This window comes from Phocoena phocoena, chromosome 3, assembly GCF_963924675.1.
Source record: "Phocoena phocoena chromosome 3, mPhoPho1.1, whole genome shotgun sequence".
Taxonomy (NCBI): Eukaryota; Metazoa; Chordata; class Mammalia; order Artiodactyla; family Phocoenidae; genus Phocoena; species Phocoena phocoena.
Window position 1 is genome coordinate 149,996,712 of NC_089221.1, and position 21,825 is coordinate 150,018,536.

General features: G+C 38.0%; 1 protein-coding gene across 5 annotated transcripts in view; it reads left to right on the top strand.

Moving 5' to 3' along the window:
- Positions 1-21,825, top strand: part of CPEB4 (cytoplasmic polyadenylation element binding protein 4) — a 64,115-nt gene that overhangs the window by 16,457 nt on the left and 25,833 nt on the right. For 3 of the 5 annotated variants that reach the window (XM_065873501.1, XM_065873499.1, XM_065873500.1), the window contains exon 2: positions 3,059-3,140. In XM_065873501.1, the coding sequence (XP_065729573.1) occupies positions 3,080-3,140 (61 nt within the window). In that variant the 5' untranslated portion in view covers positions 3,059-3,079. Of the gene's footprint in view, positions 1-3,058; positions 3,141-21,733; positions 21,785-21,825 lie in introns of all 5 variants that reach the window. The other 2 variants (XM_065873498.1, XM_065873496.1) reach the window with 1 other exon arrangement.

Below are 21,825 nucleotides of genomic sequence, written 5' to 3' on the forward strand. Positions count from 1 at the left end.
TAAGGTTGGATCGTGGGAGGAGTACATATTAGACCAAGGTTGGCAAAAATGTGGTGCTTGTGCCATTGGGTCTGTATCTTGCACTTGCAAGTGTCTGTTGAGACACTGTTTTCTTCTAATTCCATTCAGAGCCTGAAAATTCTTCTCAACACATTGCATCTGAGAGTCAGTACCAGTTGATCAGAGTTTGTGTATTGGTATTTATTTAGCATCCTTGTATTAAATCGTGACAAATGAAAGGAAAGCTAGTATAAGTGTAAAAAGGATAGAGGGCTTTTTGTTTGTTTGTTTTTTAATCCCACAAAGCATTACTGAAAATTTAAATATTCATTTAGGATTTTAGTTCTAATGTACCAATTAGAAGTCAGTGGTTATTTTAGCAAAAATCTTTATATTCTAGGCAATAGGCTGGGGGGCGGTATGAAGTGGCTTCGCTAAATTATAGGTGAAAAGGAGGCTTCTTTACTTACTGGATGGAAACAGCTGTCATAAAATAAACAAAAACACTGTATAATATTCTTTATCGACTGATTCTCTTGGGTGCTCTTGTCATTCAGTGATTGGCAAAATGCAAGTTCTGGAAGTTCACAGGTTGCTTACTACTTTAGTTGCATTAAAAAAAAAAAAAAAAGGCTGAGGTCTCCTCTTCCATCTCTCCCCACCACCATTACATTTTGACCCAGAAAACCCCCTACAACTCTACAGCCGGAAAGGGGATGTATAAAAACAAACCTCAAGATAAGGAAATAGGAGAAAAGAAATATTTCCAACATTTAAAATAAATTACTTGAAGGAATTCATTCATTCCTCAGTTGAGGAAACATACGCAGTCTTTCTAAGCTGCCAGGCCCTGTGTGAGGCACAGTGATACGGATACGTGGAACAAGGCTTCTCAACCTGTTTCACATCATGGCACACATAGAAAATGATAATATAGAAATAGAAATCATCTGCCAGGGAGTTCCTGCCACATCATGCCCTCTGGGCAGTCCTGTGGGTTGAGGAGATGATATCTTGGCACACCCATCACCCTTTGGGAGTTACAAACATTGGGAACTTTTGATGTAAGACATACTTCCTACCCTTGGGAAACTGACAGAGAGGGAACAGACACTGAGCATTAGTGTCTCCAAGACTGGTTTTGTTGTGGAGAAGAGATAGTGGCTAGCCTGATTTTGAGTGTGGTGCATAGATTGTTGGAGGGAGGACAAATCCAGCTACTGCAGAAAGAGATAGCGGAATTTTGTCTTAACTTGTTTCTCCAGTTATGCCTCAAATCCACTTGGCTTCCGAAAGAATGTGCAATAAAGTTTTGATTTAATTCAGGGCTTGAGATGAGGAAGGATAAAAACAGAAGAGTTTTTCCTTTTTGTGAACACTAACCTTAGAAATTCTCATTCTGGCCACCTGTCCTCCTGCCTCTCTATGGACCATATTGAGAAGATGAGGACAATGAGGAAAGGATCAGGAGGGAAAGTGGGAAAGATATTCTGCAAGAGCCATACCAGTTGGGAGCCGAAGAGCATGTTAAGGCATCTGCTCCCCTCCCATCTTCATCCCCCACCACCCCCGGGAAAAAAACCTGTAATGCTCTCTACTTTAAATATGGATTATATCCCAGTGTAACTGCCCTTGGACCCCTCAGGTTGCAGAAGTTAAAAAAAAAATGTTTGTATCCTAAAACAATTCAGTGAATATTACTGGATATCTGTGTGGTAGGTGGGGTCAGGAGGGGTGGTCCCTATTTCATGGAAGGATAATAATAGTACAGGGTGAGTAGTGTTATGGAAGGACAAAGGAGAAGTGTCAGGATGATCAAAAGGACTACTTTTGCCCTATCAACCTTAAAGTTCTAGAGAAGCTGGAAGGTGGAAAAGTGAGATCCCAACAAGTGTGGAAAAAAAATAAGGGATAAAATGAGGCGAATCCTTTTACAAAGCCAAAGCTTTGAGTTAAGAAGTAATGAGAGAGGGCTTCCCTGGTGGTGCAGTGGTTGAGAGTCCGCCTGCCGATGCAGGGGACACGGGTTCATGCCCCGGTCCGGGAAGATCCCACATGCCGCGGAGCGGCTGGGCCCGTGAGCCATGGCCGCTGAGCCTGCACGTCCGGAGCCTGTGCTCCACAATGGGAGAGGCCACAACAGTGAGAGGCCCGCGTACCGCCAAAAAAAAAAGTAATGAGAGAGAAAATGTAATAAAGAGGGCTTTGGAAAAAACCTCCTTTTCTTTAATACCCTTGCTGTGGTCTTTATATGTGTTAATGTGTTTATTTATTCTTAAGGTGGGTCAGAAACATGTATTACTTCTTCCCTTCAGTATTTAATTTGAAAACTTTTTCATCTACTTTTCACTGTCAAGCTAAACTTTAATTTTAGTTATCTCTAGTACTTTTTGTCCTGAAGAATGCCCCAGCAGTTGGGGTGGTTGTATATTTTCAGATTCCTCACCCACTCATGAAGTGCATTTTGTTAAGCCGAGGTTTAGACCAGCAGTGTTCTCCACACCCTGTCTTTCCTTTAATGGCAGAAAAATCAAGAATACTTTGCACATACTTGCACAAGAATACTTTGTAAGACCACTTGGTGGTCTTACAGACATTTGATGATTATTTTCAGATCTTGGCTTATAAGTAAATGTAGCTATTCTGAATAGCACATGTAGATGCCACCTTAGTAGATTACTGCCAGAGCAAGTTTGGGAAGCTTTGCCACATGACTGCAATCTTAAGTGACAGAGAAAGATTATGAATTCTATTTTTACATTTATTTAATATTCTTAACCATATGAAAATTAGTTTGTTTTTGCTTTGTTCATGAAAGTTATGCTTTTATTGAAATTATTATTAGAAATCAAATCAATCTTTGCTGAGCCCTGGGTACCTAACTTTTGTGGTTTTGGTGTTTTGGAAGTGTTAAAAATAAAATGTAGTAATAATGTGCCTTATACAGAGAGGGAGGAAAATTGCCACTTTTTGATGTGTCCCATCAAATACAGCTTATTATCCTCTTTTATAATTAAATGCTGTCTTAAAAGTGGTTTGTGGCTGTTTGTGTTTACAGGATCGTCCCAGGACTTTTGACATGCACTCACTGGAGAGTTCACTCATTGACATAATGAGAGCTGAAAATGATTCGATTAAAGGTAATTTTCCAAATGTAACTATTTGATTTTAGTAAATAGTTTAAACTGTGTATTATCTATGTAACATGATGAGCAATATGGCAAATATTATAGATTCATATTTTATATCCAGTCAGTTCCATCAATTTTATACATGTACGTCTTTTTGTTCAAAAACAAACATTTTATGCGCATCCGCTGTAAGCCCTTCACAATACCAATTAAGGGAACTACCGACAAGAGTAGGGAGGGCAGTTAGCTGGAAAGATGGGAACCATACTCCTAATTTTTTTTTTTTTATCTCTCAGGCAAAACCTGCTAAGTGCCGCAAAACCTTTATGTCTGTTCACCAATGACAGTGCCTATACACTAGGAAGAGTTCAAATGTTGATAGATTTTTTGGCCTAGTTTCATGTTTTTTAAAATGGCCAACAGTTTCAAAGTTAAAATGAAGCTTTGTAGTTCTTGAAATACTTCTTCTGTATTATGTTAAAAAAAATAGTGCTATTCCCACTTGGATTCTGGTCTCAATTCTTTTACCCTGAATAAGATATTACAGTTTGACTAGCCCTCAATTCCTTCATCTTTAATAGGGGACTTAGAACCATTCTTATGGTAAGGGACTTAATAATGGGGAGCTTTAAAAATACAGGTGCCTGGACCCCATCCCAAGTGTGGGGTGGGGCTTATGATATTTTTTAGTGTCTCACGTGATGTTCATGTGTAGCCAGAGTTGAGAATGAGCAGATTAGATGTTCTCTAAGGGCCATTCTAGCTCTGATTTTGTGAAAACTACCCCACAAAATAAAATATTTTTCTGCAAAAAAATCTCGTTTTACTAGACTGAAGAGTTTATTTATTTATTTTTTAAAGACATTTGGGTTGTTTGATATATTTGGTCCTGTCACACGTTGTTTGTTCGTTCGCTCATTCATTCATTCATTCATTAATTCATCCAATGTTTCTGAGCCTGCTTTGTGCCAACACAGCTTTGTGCTGGGATCAAAGGTGGCAAAGAGCCTGTGACTTCAAGTGGTAACCAGCTTGGCCTAGTTTTCCTTTGAGTTTGGTTTATCATATTACTGATGCAGTAAAACTATTTTTCAGCAAACCTATAACAATAAATTTTTTTATGAGGAATTTTTTTGAGGTCTGGAGAGATGAAAAATAATATGTGAAAAAATATGTGTCCATCTGATGAACTAACTTTGAAGTGGGATTGTTTTGAAGGGCTTGACTGAATTCCTCAGGGAATTCTGATGGCCTGTAATCTGATTGCATACTTTGTTTCTGAGGAAAGAGATCTCTCAGAATTGGCTTTTTTTTTTTTGGTCACTTCTTAGCATTCTGACTTTGGCTAGTCCTTCAGCCTCTTCGAACCTTTGTTTTCCCATCAGAAAAATTAGGAGAGTCTAAGGCTCTGTCTAGCACCAGAAAAACTGCACACTTTAAAATAAAGGAGCTAAAGGAGAAATCTGAGTAGTCTATGAATTATACAGTCTCACTTTCCTGGTTTTGTACTATAGTTATGTAAGATGTTCCCAGTTGAGGACACTGGAAAAAGGGTACACAGAATCTCTCTGTACTACTCTTTGTAACTTGATGTGAATGTATGATTGTTTCAGAATTAAAAGTTAAGTACAGAAAAAGTTTCTAAAGGACACTTTTTTTCCTTAATTGATTTCCTCAGCAACTTTTTTTTTTGAGAGCCTCTTCTCTTATGTACTAGATAATAGGGATAATAATTAGAACTCATTTTCATGATAAGTACCTATGTCTTTTATCAGAGAAAACAGTTTACAAATGGCAGCAGTATAAACACTTTATTATGTGATGCTTCTAAGAAGTAAGCTTCTAACTAGTGTTTATGTAAGAGTTTGCACACATTATTCTAATAGGATTAACAACATTTCCTTGGTTTATCGGATACAGTGAGGACAACTCAGGTTTATTTTTTCTTCTAGTTTGCTAAGTGGCTCATTGTGTAAACTTCTGCCTTTATTCTATATTCCCTTTTAAATTTATTCTTACCAATTTTTACCTAAATTAGGTTTCTTTAGGCTGATTCTGTAGAGATAATTAAAAGTTAAGTCTGGTGACAGAAAAAATTAACTGATTGACCTAACGTGGGAACACAAACGTTTTGTGAAATTATGTCATAAAAGAGGAAGTGTGGCATGATGGAAAGACCATGGGTCTTGCAGTCACATAGACCTGGATTTAAATTGCCATTCTGGGGCTCCCCTGGTGGCGCAGTGGTTGAGAGTCCGCCTGCCGATGCTGGGGACGCGGGTTCATGCCCCTGTCCGGGAGGATCCCACGTGCCACGGAGCGGCTGGGCCCGTGAGCCGTGGCCACTGAGTCTGCGCAACCGGAGCCTGTGCTCCGCAACGGGAGAGGCCACAACAGTGAGAGGCCCACGTACCGCAAAAAAAAAAAAAAAAAAAAAAAAAAAAATATATATATATATAAATTGCCATTCTGCCACTACAGTCTTGTGGTAGTTATGAGGATTAAATGATATCATGTGTCTATAAAATACAGCATACTGTCAGTTCATTGAGAAGACACTCAATAAATGGTATCGAGTATTACTAAACATCTATTAAGTCTATTTTCATGCTTATCAAATGAGAAAACCGGTTTCAATATGAGTGCCAAGGTGACTTAAGCATATTAAATGAACTTTGTGTATTTTTTCCTTCTAAGAGAAGTAAGGAATTCACAGATGAGTTCATGGTCCTAAAATGCCAGACTGCAGTTATGCTTGATTTTTTTTTTTTTTAAACCAAGATGATGAACTTTATACCGTTGTAGTCTATCGCAATGCAGTTTTGCTCAGGGGAATACTTTATTTCTTGTCAAACTCTCTGCTGATTTAGATAGCTATTTTAGGAAAACTATGTTTGATTTTAACAGTGGTTCTATTGTGAAATTTTGTTTAAAGGTGATAATAAAAGCTGAATATCTTTAAAAAATCTAACACATTGTCCTTTTAAAGTAAGTATATAAAACTGCCTGTCCATTTTGAAAATGAATAAATAGCCTCTTCATGGGCTCTGCTTCCTTAGAAACAGATAAAACAGAAAATGGGCATTATTTCTATGAGACTAGTATAGAATAATATGCCTTTCAAAAAATTAATTTGAAAATTGTTTTAAAAAAACTATCATATGGAGGCAGGTTTTATATTTGGGTTAGTTTTATCTTAAAAATAACTGTAAAATGTATCATGAATGACTTCATTTATTTACTTATTTATTTTTGTTGTTGTTTTTCATTTATTTTTATTTTCATTTGCAATTCCTCATAGATATGTCATTTGTGTGTATGTGTTTAAATAATGAAGCCTAAAATTGATACAAGACCTGTCAATTGAATGAAGTTGTTAAGGCTGTATTATTTATTTAAATTAAAAAAAAGAAACCCCAAATTGAATTTGCCTTTTCCTTTTGGGAAAAAAGAAAAAAATCTCCCTTAATGAAGTGGGTTTAAAATTTTATTTTATTTTTGCCATCAACAGACAAGATGTTAATATGCCTAGGAACTTTCAAATATAATTTTTGAGTTTATTTTTTATGAATATGCTGTTGATTCCAGTTGGCTTGTTTAGCAACCTTTTTTTTTAAAGAAATGTGCAAACAGAATAGCCAGCCTTCATTTCATAATTTATATATATATATTTTTACAGTTCATTTAAAAATAGTTTTTCTAAGAATTTTAAGGCTACTGTCATTTTCTCCATGTACAGAGGTTTACCTCTTGGAGAAGAAAAGGGTCCTCCCTCTGCCTTATCTCCATGTCCTTTCACTGATCAGCTGGCATGTCTGTATGTAGTATTTTTATCCACGAAATTATGTACTGCCTTCTCCATAACTAACACCAGTGACAGTCTGTAGCACTTCTTCCCCAGAGAACGATTTCATTTTCCTCACTGCACACCCAGTCTTACAAGCTAAGAGCCCGCTCTGTAGACTAATTTTTGAATTTTGATCTCTGAGATGGCAGCTTGTGCATTGCTACTATAATTATTAGGCTTATCAAGTATTTTCTTCACCTGGACAGGAAAATCTTTTACTATTGTAGATGCTGAGATGATTATTTGGGAAGTATTGTGTCTTACTGTTACTTATGTTTTTTCCTGCCTGTGAAATTGCTACTTACTGTTTAGAAATGGAGCAGCATGAAATAGATTAAAAACACGTGCGAGTGCATCTGTTTTCAGCCCTTATGAAGCATAGTTTGGACACAGTGAAATAAAGATTCATGAAGTGGTATTACATTGAGTGTACAGTAGGAGAAACCTCTAAAAATTAAGGAGACTTTTAAAATGTTCTTTCCTGTATGTGAAGGGAATAAAGGAATATATGTATAAACCAAGAAGCAGTAGTTCATGGAATGGAAGCAGAGGGAGACAGCACTGGAATAAAGAGACAAAAACGAGTATTTGAAAATTATCAGATGTCAGAGTAGAACAATTCAGAGTTTCATAGTAGTGGTTGAGTGTTTTAAATCATATATATGAAAACAATTTAATATCCAGTTTGCTTCATTTCACTAGAAAGCCAAATGAGACAGCAAAATTATTGAGAGAACAAAGGCAATCTGTAAATTGTCAAAACATTATATAGTTGTTCTTCAGATATTAATTAACTAAATTATGAATCAGAATATCATTTTATTTTTCCTCAGAATACTGTGAAATTAGAGTCTTCCACTCTTCATATTGTTATAGGAAGTATCTTGCTTCCAGTTTTTGGAAGGGGAAGCTCAGCATATCTACCCCAGTCCCTCTGAGTTTCAGGCATTTTAAATACTTAATTTGCATGTGGGCAATGATGATTGCATTCAGAAATGCAAATTGTTTAAAGCGCCAGTCTTTTACATATTCCCGTTGTGCCCGAGAAACCTATTGCATATGTCATTCAAGTAAGTAGTGGGAGTGTGTTAGACCTTACTGCCTCACTTGCCTCATGCATTAATTTAATAAGAACTTATTTTAAGAGCTGGACCTACTCCAAAAATGCTATGCATTTAATTCCAGACTGCTGAAGGTACCGTGACCTTGCATTTTAAAATACTTCTGAGATTTTTTTTCCCCTTATCTACACATTAAATTAGGGGCCCTCTCCAAACTATTTTTCATGGCTGTGAATTTGTTTGAAACAAATGCTTCAACGAGTGGGCAAGTGATGACTCCATCTGTGCCTCTTTTCTTTGCTGCTAAGCAGAACCATTTATAATAATCTCTAGAAGAAAATCATGAAACTCAGTTGAAAGTTTAGTACACAAAGCCAGTTTTGTTAATTTTCTATAAGATTTTTTATGTCACTGCGGGAGAGAGTGGCTGTTGGGATAATTATGTAAATTCTATATCTTTACGGTAGGGGAAGGAATCAAGTTAGTGCTGCTTTAAAAAGATATAAATAATAAGCAGAAAACCTTAAATTTTCCTTCGATCCACAATTGTTTTAATATTCCTATACTCCAAATTGCAGTCACTTAGCTCAGTATTTTCAAGAACAGATGTTGTATACCGATACAGATGTTTTGAACAGATACTGTATACTGACTTTGTGTACACCGAGATAGCTCTGGAAACCTTCCGTGAGAGTTGCTGACAATAGGACTAAATTTAATATCATTCAGTTATAAATCTGAGTTTCAGAGTAAATACAGTTCTAGAAAATGAAAGGGACTTTTACCGAATAAGTTCTGTTTCTGTAATATTATTTAAATGATTTATTTGAAATAGTTGTGGGGAGATGTAATCTCTTACAGTATTTAACCGTTTCCTATTTAAATCAGTTTGCCTGTGGCAATTTGAGGAGAGACAACTAGGCACTGCTCTGCACCCCACTCCCCAGTCACCTTTTTAAAGGATTAGATGGACGTTTTTCTTCAAGGGATATTTAATGGGCCATGATACAAAGTACCATAAAGAAGACACGGATAAAGCAAAACGGCTAAATTTTACTTGGATTCATAATCAGATTTCTCCTTCTTAACAAATTACCATTATGTGGTATCAAACGTCTTCTGGTGAATTGGGGGATCTTTAAATATTACAAGTGTTGAAGATTCAGAGTCTTCCAGGCAGCAGCCCTGCAAACCTGGCTGGAGCCTTCCTGAACTCGGCTGGTTCTTTCTTGCTCTGCTTGGGTGATACCAAGTAATTCAAAGCAGCATAGCAGGGGAGTGGCTGCGGTCTCTGGGGAGCAGAAAATTGCCTTACGCCTAGAAGCTTCATGAGTAATGGAGTAAGGCACACAGCAAAGAATACAGTCCATAAACGTGGCTACAGTTGAACTTCGCGTGTGGCTATTAGAAGTGAGGTGGTTTCCTCTCCTTCCCCACTCTCCCTTTCCTGACTGCTGAAATGGAACATCCTAAACATTCTTTCTCTTTTGCTTGACTTAGTTGTGCCGTAGGATGGGACCTGGGCTTCTGTGTTGAGGTAACTTCCTTTGTGAGGAAGAAGGGGGCAAAGTGGTGGGGCGTGATTTTCTGTGTATTACTGGTGCAGGGTGTATTCGTAATTCGGACCCACTGTCTCCTTTTTGATTTACTGTTGGTCAGGATTTTTCTGATTCCTCACAGCACAGTGCAGGCAGAGTTTACAGAGGTGTCGGTTTCAAACTGTGTGACTATACTTTTCCACGTTGAGGATTGCTGTTGTTTTTTGTTTTGTTTTATTTTGTTTTAAATTTTTCAAGGGGAGGAGGGGAAAGGGCAATGCCTGGGAGGACAAAATGTGATGTTTGTGAACACGGATGTGCTCATAGCCTTGGATTGAAGTCTTCCTTACTCTAGGCTCCGAAGTGAAACCAACTTGGTTCATACTAAATGCTCCTGGGCCTTGGCCAGATCCTCATCTGCCCGATTTTTTATATAATATGTACTGGTAAGTACAAAGTAGTGATCCTCTGTCCTCTGCCCTCCATGTGTTTGTGATAGAATATCGACCCGTGTTCTTATTTGTTCCGAAAATCATACGAGCAGTTGTCACAAAGGGGGAATTTGTCGTATGTCATCGGTGATGGGGGCCCATAATTACTCAAGCAGTCCCTTATCTTAATCCTGAACATTGAGCACAGAGAGTCTTGAGCGCAGGAAAACTGAGTAGGTATCTTAAAACATTGTTGCAACTCTGCTTTTACCTGGGTGAGAGATGAGGGTAAAGGGGGGCAGAGGGGAAAATGACAGTAAACTTTTTATGTTATTAGAAGGTTGGAGAGCCTAACGATTTCTTTCAAAGGTGCTTTTAACTCATTAACTTTTTTTTTTTTCTTTACAACTGTATTAAGGCTCACGTACTTTATGGCTGTTGTAACTCGATTTTGTTAGACTCACATTCAGGGCAGGCATTGGCGAAGGAATAAACTATATGTGACAGTTAACACTTAGAAGTACCAAATCAAAAAACAAGCAGCAGTCAGGTAGCAAATTAGTGAGTGCTTTTCTGTGATCTTGTACATTTTCACACTAAGTACTGTGTACAGCTTAGTAAGTATAGATATTACCATGTGTACAGACAAAAATATTTTCCATTCAGAAATGAAATCTGAATAAATTCAAGTAGTAAGGTTTTCAGATTTTGTCAGCAGTTTGTCAGTGTCAAATATTAGGGACCTCCCTACCGTGTAAAAAAGTAGAAGGAGGTCCAGAACATTTATAGAGATACGTTTTGTTCATGCACCATGTCCAAATTAATAATATATTGTACCTTTTGATAGTGTCACTTATTATTTTTCTGTTTTTTCCTTCTATATTATAAAATTCTGTAGAGAGGTGACTTGCTGTTTCATTTCCTGACAGCTACTAGAACAGTCCTATATGCTAATAATCTGCATAATGAAAGCCCTTTTGATTATGGAGTAAATACAATGGTGAGTTGTCTGTGAAGGTCTTAATACTTTCTTTAATCCTGTTATATAATCCTGGAATATGTTATTTGCTGACTTTAAGGGAGTGGAAGCAATGCCACCTGATTCTTAGCTGTCATAAAAATATGCAAGATTCTCTTTGCATTCAATTTAACAACAGGAAGCAGAATAGTTGCACAATTGTGCCACAAAATTATTTCTTCCTGACAGGCATGGAATTTCTACCTGAATATTGTAGGCAGTTGATTCACTTAGCAGCTGTGTATACCTGATTTGTGAATTTCTTTATTCACTACTCCTTAGTTTTTTCCCCTCATGTTGCCACTGTCCTCATTACCTGTTACAGGAGGGCAAAGAGAAAAAACTTGATGCATTTGTTGCTGTTCAACAGTAAAAATTTGCAAAAGGAATACCTTTTAGCTAGTTTTAAACTAGTTACTACTTTTCAAATCAGATATGGAGATGGCTAGGCTGCCTCTGGGCTTCATTATCTTGTCCGATAGACTGAGTCTGAATTCAGTCCCACACTAGCACACTCTGTTCTAAAAGCAAGGCTTTGTTTTATTCTGGGTATTACCTGGTAACCAGTCAATTAAGAACATTAGTGGAATTCCGAAGGGAAAGCAGTTCCATAATCTCTTTGGAATCCAACTGGGCTGATGCCAGTTGTTATGCATTGGGAAGAGGAGGAGGAATCAACCAATTAGAGGACCCTTTTTTAACTTTTGAGAAACCAGCACTAAAGTGCAGGTCTTCATTCTGAAGAGCAGCCATGAGTAATTAGTGTTAATTAGTATAAAGAATCTAAAAAAGAAAAAAAGTCTAACTTCTACTGGCTATAGTATTCCAAATAATAAATGTCTGGCATGGTTAATTAAATGGAGATATTTAAATTGGCCACTTGATCTCTTTATTGTAAAAGATCAGAAGTTGTTAGCTTATAATAGACTTTCCCAAATTGTTAGAAATAAAGAGAAGCATTTAGGAGTGTATTAAGACCTGGTTTTGCCATTAACAGTTACATGGCTTAAGTCAGTCACTTCCCGCTAGATCCTGGTTTCTCTACCTGCAGGAGGAAATGGAGGGATTGAATTTAGTGATCTTTAAGTTGCTATCAGCAATTCCACGCAGTCTCTCTGGCATGGTATTTCTCAGTGACAAAGTTGAAGGTTTTTATAGTTGAATGACTGAAAGTATCATGGATTTCATGTGAGTTGGGGTGTGGCAGCATTTAATATTGAGTAGCTTGTAAGAAGGGATATAACCAGAAATCAATCAAATTTATTCAGTTGAGTGAAGGCTTTGTTTCTAGACTGTATTTTTTCTTTTTGAGATAGGCCTAAAAATACTATGTCAAGGAAGCAGTTGTTTAAACTTGGCTTGATATAATGTTTCTGTTCTCAATTTGTGGACCACGGGCCTCTTCAGCCATGGGAATTACTTGATGGGGTCTAGGAACCTATTAGAACCAAGCATTCTAGTTAGATGATAGATTTGTCATGTATGTGTTGCATGATTATCTTCCAAAAGCACATGGATGCTGATGTAATACAATGAAAATATATTTAAAGGTGTTGCTGAATTCATAGTAGCCTTTTATTATTAAGGGTTTTTGTTGCGGTTGTTTTACTTGTAGTATCCACTGGCGTGGGGCTTGAGGGCTTCAGGTGTTATGGTGGGGAGCCTCTCTGAAATATTCTGATTGAAGTAGGTCTTAATAATCATGGAAGGTTATGAAACACTGCTGTAGAGAACTTCTCTAATTGTTCTGCTTTAAACTCCTACCGTTAGAATGTCCCCCATTACCAAAAAAGAACATAACAAAAAAAGGAATTTAATAGAGGAAATAGTGGGGACGAGGACAAAGAGGAGTGAGGAGGAGTCGCTTACCTTATCCTAGATTATCATCTCCACCAAGTAGCATTTTGGAATGTTGTCTCTGGCATCTGAAGCCATCTTATTGCCTTTTGAGGCATGTCTAGGAGTGTGGACTTGTCAGGCTACATCTGGCACAGTGCCAGGGGGCAGGGGGAGTCCTGTGACAGGAGGGGTGCACCCTGGAGTGGAGTAACATGGTAGCCCTTGTTAGGAGGGGGAGATGGCTTTCTTCAACCACATGGTTTGGAAGTACCTTACATTTTAGCTTCTGCTTGTATTCCAGCTCCACACACATTTGAGTGTATTCCGTGTCCCGAGTAGTAGTAGACCCACAGGACACATTTGATGCTGAGCTACGTATTTCTTTTTTGAGGTGGACCTGGACATTCTGTATAGGAAGCAGTGTTAACAACCAGTTTCAAGTGAAAGGGCAGTTACTTCTGATACCATTTCTCTGGCTTTTATTCTTTGCCACTTCTGAGAATTATCTCTAATTTAAATCCTTATAATAACCCTCCATGTGAGTTTTGTGATCTCCAGTATACGCTTGCAGAAACTGCAGTTCAGAGAGATAAAACCGCTTTTGTAAAGTCACTCGACTAACTGGTGCCTAGAGAATCGAGATAGGAACACATAGCCTCTGGCTTCTGGTTCAGTAGCTTAGGTATTTATTGTGTAGCATTTGTGAGGGAAACAAACATTAAAAAAGTTTGTCTTAGTATACTCTAGACAGAGAGCAGGCATTCAGGTTTCTTAATTTCTCTGTAGGAGACTGGGGACAGAATTTAAAATCTGTATTTTGTCATAATCTTCTGTAAAAGATTCAGATCTCACACCTGCTGATTTCTTATTGAAGGGTGCCTCTTGGAGGGTGGAGGTCAAAATAGAGTCACTGAGGGGACTTTTCCAAGCTGGCTTATTCTTTTCGCTGATTCTGATTCACCAGGTCTGTCATGAGACTTAAGCATATGTATTCTGGAAGTGATTCAGATAGACTCCGTCCCTCCTCACCCCCAGCCTCGCTCTACTTTGAGAACCACTTTAGATATATATGTAAAGTCTGAAGCTGTGGGAGGCTGTTCTTAAAACAAATAAATATCAAGCACTGTTTCAGGCTGTTGGGATATATCAGGAAATAAAAACTAAGACTCTTGGCCTCATGCAACTTATTCCCCAAATAATTTGCAGTTATCTTTGAACAGCCTGTTTTTTAGTTTTGAGGGCTAATTAATACGAGGAAGACTCAGTGCCTTTAGTATTGATAAAGGAAAATAAGAACTGGCCTTTTGAGACAACAAAAGATGAAATCAGATTAGGTATGAAATCCAAGTGCATTCTTCATGAAGGTTCAGTAAAGTCATCAGAATTTATATTAAGTAAGTGATTAGGGTTGATGATATGTATGCAGAAAGCCAACTACTGACTTTGCTTATGGCTTTTTGGGGTTTGGACTTAAGTAACCAGTGTTAAGAATGGCTTATTTCATCTCTAAAGTTCTCAATCATTTGCAAGTAACTTAGTTCATAGTACCTAGGGATTTCCTAAGTTTGTCTTGGTCGTCTTCACGTCAGTACAGAGAGCCGTTGCTCAACATCATCTTTCCCTTCTGGGCACTTCTACAATTATTTATTTTTATTCACTGGTTCTTTTAAAATATGTCTCTTATAACACATGCTTCTTTTAATCAACCTTTTTGCAAGGTAGAATTTTAATTTACTGCCTTGGCTTTGTTTCTGGATTATTACAGCTTTTCTACTATCCATTGGTCTGTTTTTCCACTTTTCTTTCCATTATATTGTCTTTCTTTTTTTTTTTAACTGGCTTTGGCTGGTTTACTGTGGATAAAAACTATGCCTAATTTTTTAAAGCTTAAAATATTGCCATTAATCACTGGTATCATAACATCCTCTTAAGGCAAGTTATCTTGTTGCTCTGTCCTCTAAATGTAGCATCCAGAGTCAGAAGGCCTCTGGCAGGGATAAAAATAGCCTGCCTTCCTGCTTGCTGGTTTGTTGTTAGATTTACTGGCAGTAGGAAATCTTTCAAATTCCTTAATTGGGTCAGCTCTTTGCTAGTGACTCTCTAGACATTCCCTTCTGCCTGAAATTCTTAGATGCTTTTAGATCTTCCATCTTTGCACCTGCCCTGAGTTATAGTCAAAGCAAACCTTCTTTTGTTATGAAACCTTCTTTTATTGCGAACCCTTCCTCAATCTGTAGAAACAAATCCCATTGACTTTACTTACCTTAAAGATAGAGGTTCTTTTCTTTTTTCTTTTGGCCACTATACATTCTGGTTTTCAGCTATCCTATCACAATTGAAAAATTAGATCTGAGCTATTGGTACAGAAGAGATCCTCCTTGGCTTTTGTTAAAAGGAACATTTTTAAGTTCCTTTGAATTTTCACATTTCCTAAAATATTTCTGCTACTTTGCCTGTTTGGCTATCATAAAAGTAAAGAGTTAGGTTTTTTCTCTTCTCTCCCCCAGAGAAGAGTGATATCCTTGTTTGTAACTCAGAACGTTAGCAAACTCTCATTTCTCTGAAGCCCAAAATCCCGCAGATAGCCACTCCCTTCTCCAAGGTTCCAGTTTGGGTGTTATTTGACTAAGAGGAATCCTTCCTTTCTTTCTCTCACAAGTAGAAAACTGTTGGTTATCTTTGGCTTATAAGTTAGTGACGGAAAAGGAATTAATATTAATTGAGCACATACTCTATACTGGGAGAGTTTTCTGGGCTTTCTGCAAAAATTATCTCATGAATTTGTCACATGTAAACAGAAATACCTCTGTTTTACTTCAGAGAAACTGAGTAATTTGACCTAGCTCACAAGATGGGATTGGTCCAACTCTGCACTTTTCACTGGGTGTTTCATGGCAGAGAGACCACCAGCTGCTAGCTTTGTTTTATTCACTTATTCAACAGCTATTTATTGAATACCTTTCTCTGCTCTAAGCTCTGGGATGCAAGACGTGAAATCTATCCTCAAAGATTTTGTTGCCCTAGACTAGGAACAGAGCTTAGAGATAGGTGATTTAAATATAGTATAGGGCTTCCCTGGTGGCGCAGTGGTTGAGAGTCTGCCTGCCGATGCAGGGGACACGGGTTCGTGCCCCGGTCCGGGAAGATCCCACATACTGCGGAGCAGCTGGGCCCGTGAGCCATGGCCGCTGAGCCTGCGCGTCCGGAGCCTGTGCTCCGCAACGGGAGAGGCCACAACAGTGAGACGCCCACGTACCGCAAAACACACACACACACACACACACACACACACACACACACACACATATAGTATAATAAGTGTAAAGCATGCTCTGTGGAGCCCATAAGGCTGTCTGAACTGGGGAGCCGGTGGCTTGAGGCAGGGACTTTCCATAAGACGTGAGGCCTAAGAAAGAAGCTACCTGGACAGAACGGCAGAGGCTTGAGTGGTGAAATCCTGGGGCCAGAGAAAAAGGAGGGCGTTCCAGACAGGGAGGGACCCAGAAGTAAAAGTTAATGGGCTCGTAGTTCTGAACGTGCAGAGTACCTCATGTGGGAAGGGAAATGGCATTGTGAGAGATGAACCTAGAGAGGTAGGCAAGAGAATTAAAGTATTTTTTACAAGCCCCGGTCTTTAAACTGAAAGTCAAATCTGTCCTGGAGAGGGGTTTTGTGTAGCCTAAACTGTGTGTGTAATTTAAATGGCTCTTTTGGAGGGGGCAAGACTCTCCATCCAGTTGATGTCAGCCCCAGCCAGTGTCTCCTTTGTAATTTTGAGTGGAAGCGTCTTTACTGGAAGTCGGTTGTATCACAGATAGGTCAGGGGGTAGAATAAGGTTACTGATTATGATTTGGGGAGTTACTTCTAGGTCATTGGAAGAAATTAATAAAAATGATTATCCTTGTATCATTAAATGATAGAACATAGTGAGCACATTTTTATTAGTTCATATTGATACGTGTTCTGCGTTTGTGTGAGTATAAAGCTGGTATTCAGAAATTGAATTTATTCCACATTTCTTGGACCTTGCTTGCGTCATCCAGGCCACCACAGCGCCATCTTGCTGCAAGTCTCAGGCAGTGTTGGTAAAAACAGCAGATGCAGAAAGGCAGTTACAGCACCTCCTTTAAAAAAATTATTTATGGCAGTATAGCTTTGGCTTACTTAGATATGAGCTAAATAACATTAGCAGGAGCAAAATCAGGAGAAGCATCTCTAGTTAAACAATAACAAATAATGTATATGTGTGTATGTATATATGTGTGTGTATATGTGTGTGTGTGTGTGTGTGTGTGTGTTGTGTCATGTGCATAAACCTTTTAATCGGTTTTAGAAATGGACCCTAAGTCCATGCCTATCCTTTCCCTATGAGAAATTTTAAACGATGTCCACTGAAAACCTCTCCTTTTTCATTGGAGTATCTAGGTTTTTATACTGTGAGTCAATAAAAATACTAACCCAGAATTTCATGCTTCTTGTCACTTCTTTGGACTGCATGGCTATATTTTAGACAACCTTGCAGAGTTATCCCCTGTTATCATTCCTTGGCCTGTACCATGACCCCAACAATGCTGGCATGACTGAAAAAGAGAAGGCCATAGCATGAAATCTAATAGTGCTATAGACCATTTGATATTTTTCGTTGCTTGTGTGTTTGAAATGGCAACATTTATTGTATCATTTCCTGCTGAATCATCGGTAGCAATAGTATCTGGGTTAATTTTTAGAAAACAAGGGTACTTTACCTAATTTTGAAAATAATGGAAACATTTTAGAGTATTTCCTTCTAGTCTTTTCTCCTTCCATCTCATTAACTCAGTTACTTTAGTTAGTGTCTTAAAAGAATATGATAATACACACTGTTGTTTTGAGCACCTCCTCCCCCCAGCAATTCTTAGTCATTTTGGTTGATAAGTATTGGTTCTTTCCAACTCGCAAATGCTTAGCATACAATTGCCTAGTTCGAGTCTGAATCTTTTCTAGGCTGTAGAATTTGGTAGTGTAGTTCCCGAGAGTCACACTGTATCAGTTGCCTATATTTGGCTAGGTTGAGTCATGTCACCAAATATAGTCTATGCCTTTTGCATGATGTATGCCAGGCTTCTGGCTCCAAATGCCACAGCTGGCCTCCAGAGATGACTGCTTTTCCTGTCACTGCGTCCCTTAAGGTTAGGACTGCTGAGCTGGCAGTATTTCTTTGCATTTATAACACAATCAATACCAAGAGCCTCCAAAGATTGAATTTTATCCACTAAATAGGTTTACTTGCCTGAAATCCTAATGCCTTCCTTCTCCCTTGAGGAATTCAATTCTAAATGTGCCCAAACCTGAGTTATGTTTATAGATAGATGAGTTATCAAAAAAACCAGTGAAACAAAACCCACAAACCCTGGGTTATATTCATATTTAGATATCTCAGGGATTTTTATTTTACTTCATTTTATTCATTTGTGAAGTGCTGGTGTTTTAAGTTCAGTAGAATGAACTAATTGAATGCTTACCTGGTGCCCAAACAGGAAACTCAAGGTACCTACGTTTTTAAAAAAAAAAAAAAAAAGCTCTTGGGAGCTCCCTGGTGGCCTCGTGGTTAGGATTCTGGGCTTTCACTGCCGTGGCCCAGCTTCAATCCTTGGTTGGGGAACTGAGATCCCACAAGCTGTGTTCTATCGGGGGAAAAAAAAAAAAAAAAGCTCTAGTTCCTAAAGGGGGCTATTACTTAAAAGAGATAAGAAAGTTAGCCAGTAGCTGAAATGATTACGTGAGAAGGTTGGCTGTTGCAATATAGATAGAAATAAAATCTGGTGAGTTAATATAACAAGGGGGTTTCCTTTTTGGGAAAGGCGCCCTGGAAAAAAATTTGAAAAACAAACAAGCAAACAAAAAAAGATTTGAAAATATCCTCCATTGGAGACAAAGAAAGAGGGCCACTGTCTCAGAGGGAGGGAGGGGATGGTCAGTAATCTAGCCATGGAATAGAAAATGCAAAAATGCCGGTGAAAATTAGCATCCGTAGAGCAGAGAGAATATTAGAGCAGAAATAAAAGGGGTACAGGGAGAAGGTGAAAGGCTTGTAGAAGACAAGGCACTTGTCCCATGGCACTTATAATGGGAGCTTTCAGAGAATTTCCAGAAAGGAAGTGATATATATTCTCCATAATAGATGTCATGAGTGGATGACTCTAGATATTTTAATTACAGAAGAAATTTAGAGAAGGAAAGGGCAGGTAGGATAGGGAGGCATTATGAAAGTTTTTTTCAAAGGTTTCTTAATGTCACTGCTAATATTTTAAAATTGAAGTAGAAGGCATTGCTGCTGATTGAACAAAATATTACAGGTATCTTTACTACTCAGAGGCCAGAACTGATTCCAGCCTGACAGGACTCATGAGAACAGGTCAAAAAATAAAAACAAGTATCACTTTGAGAGTTAAACTGTGAATTTTGCCACTGATTCTTCAGTGCTCTGTTGTCTTAGCTGAAGGTTAGAACTACTGCATTTAGAAGTCTAAGGATCAGAAAAAGTCTCAAACGTTACCTACCTTGGGGGTGGAGGGTGGCATCTCTTTAGGAGGTGTGTGTTGAGGCAGACTCTGAGAGAACTGAGTTAAGGGATATTTTTGTGCCTGTCAAGTTGAAATATTCTTCTCTCTCTCTCCTTAAAAGGTACCCCAAAGGTGAGTTTCTGATAAGGTGGAACTTGATTTGTTAAACTGGGCCAGCTAGTTTGGGAATTTGTTTTTTGGATCCTCATCGTTAATTATCCTTCCTTAGTATCAAGTAAGAAGCATTATAGTTCATATGGAACAGCCCTGGTTTCAATTGGAGTGTTAGAGTATGTTCCATTAGATACCCAATTAGAGTATCTTCTTAGAAATAGCAAAACATTTTCTTAACTTCAGTTAATATTGTTAAATATTTTTGTTTCTGTGTTGACTTATATCATCTTTTTAAAACATGTTTTATGATAAATAAAAATGGTATGCGGGATAGCTGTTAATTCATTTACCAGAGGGTTTCACAGCTACAAAATTAATGCAAATGTTCCATCATGGAAAATCAGCTGCTACTTTGAGTCAAGTGATTCAGAAACAGCACTCCCTCCCTCCCTCCCTCCCTCCCAAGTTTTTAACAGTTAAGGTCATGTTCTTGTTCCAGCATCTCAAGTCTATGCTTTTTTAAAGATAATACTTGTGACAGATCATATGATCTGGGCTTGTAGTTAAAGCAGTCAGCTGGAATTCACTGGATTTGGATACTTGACTGTGTGTATATGAGCATTAAATAATGAAGCCAATTTTTAGGAAGAAATCGAAATATCAAAATTAATTTTCACCTCCTCCTTGCCCGTCTTCATCCCTACCTCTCTTCCCTAAATAGGAACATGCTGAAATTTTAAGTGGAGCAATTAACAACTTAATTTTTTAAATCCTTGTATTTGGTGTTAAATGGTAGAAAAATTAAGTTCAGATTTTGTTTCACGTGAGACTCCAAGGTTTGCACGTGGATTAATTAAAGCCGTTAGCCACAGAGAACAGTTTTCTCTTTTCATGGCATGAGTTTATTTCTGTGGAGACTATTTCAAAGAAGTAGGATTTTGAGAGACTGAAGGATAGTTGTGGTCTAAAGTTCCTTTTTAAAGAGTTGTAAATGTGTGGCTGGTGGATTGATAGGACCACGTATTAGATCTGGCTCCTGCAGTGTTCTCTGGAACTAGGTGGAGTCTTCCTGGCATTTTGAAAGGCTTGCCCCAGCCTCCAGGCCTGGGAGAGCCTCTGCTTACCCACCTTTTCATTGTCTTAGAGAGTCTGTTGTGGTTCTGTGGAGTCAGAGTTTAGACTGCTGGTTTCCTAATTGGAATGTTTGTAATTCTGAGTCAATTTGAAATTCTCACACTACTCCTGATGTATAGAGTGCTAGACAGTGGTGGGTAATTAACAGTGAAGTTCCCCTATCCATTCCTTAGATGAATAAGACTTGAGGGTTCTCCACCATTCTTATGAAGGGCATGGGGAATATGGAGACATGAAAATGTTATCATAGTGAGTTTTGTAACTTGTAGCATAGAACTAGTTACATGGTGTGTAGTCTAGCTACCTCAACTTGCATGTAGAAACTCTTCCAAAACAGAAATGCATTCCACCCCCCCCTTTATTTGTGGCTTCCAATTTGGAAGGTAGAGCATCCTCCCCAAATTTTAGACTTTCACAAACCCTTTTCTCGATATCTTGGGTGCCCATTTTAGGTTCAAAATTCGAAGGAAATTAACCCAGCATTTGCTGAATGCTATTGTGCCTCTGGGCATTGTGCTGTGTGCTTTGATATTTTCTTCATGTGTAAGTACAATGAAATGTGCCTCTTTACCTTCTGTACTTATTCCCCGAAATTTGAATTTAAACCCATTAGTGTGTCTGTACGTGTAGGCATAAGACTGGCACTTTTGTTACGAATTATATAAAAAAATGCTACTGCTAACTACATACTTTTAAAAAGCTATGGAAAAACTACACATGGAAGAAAAATTGCACATTTATGGGGAAAAATATGAAGATTGTTGTTATGAGTTGGTATTAGAACATAATGGTACAAAAAATTTCCTTTGGATGGGGATTTGGAAATTAGAATAACCGAATAGTTAAATATAAGGGGTATTTTATTTTCCCACTTTGAAACTTTCCCTTTTTGAACGTTTGTGAATATGCTGTTTGATATGTCAACTGACTCTGTGTGTTTATTAGCACAGCTAAGTTTTATCTCATAATACGGCTTTTTAAATACCTATTAAACAATTAATTCAGCTTTGTTGTTGAATACATTTAAACCATCTATGAAAAAAAATAAATTTAGTAACGGCCTTCTTTTACCCTCAGGTCGTCTAAACTATTCATATCCAGGATCCGATAGCTCTCTGCTTATTAATGGTAAGTGATAATTGATTCACCTTAGTGAAGTTCAAAGAACT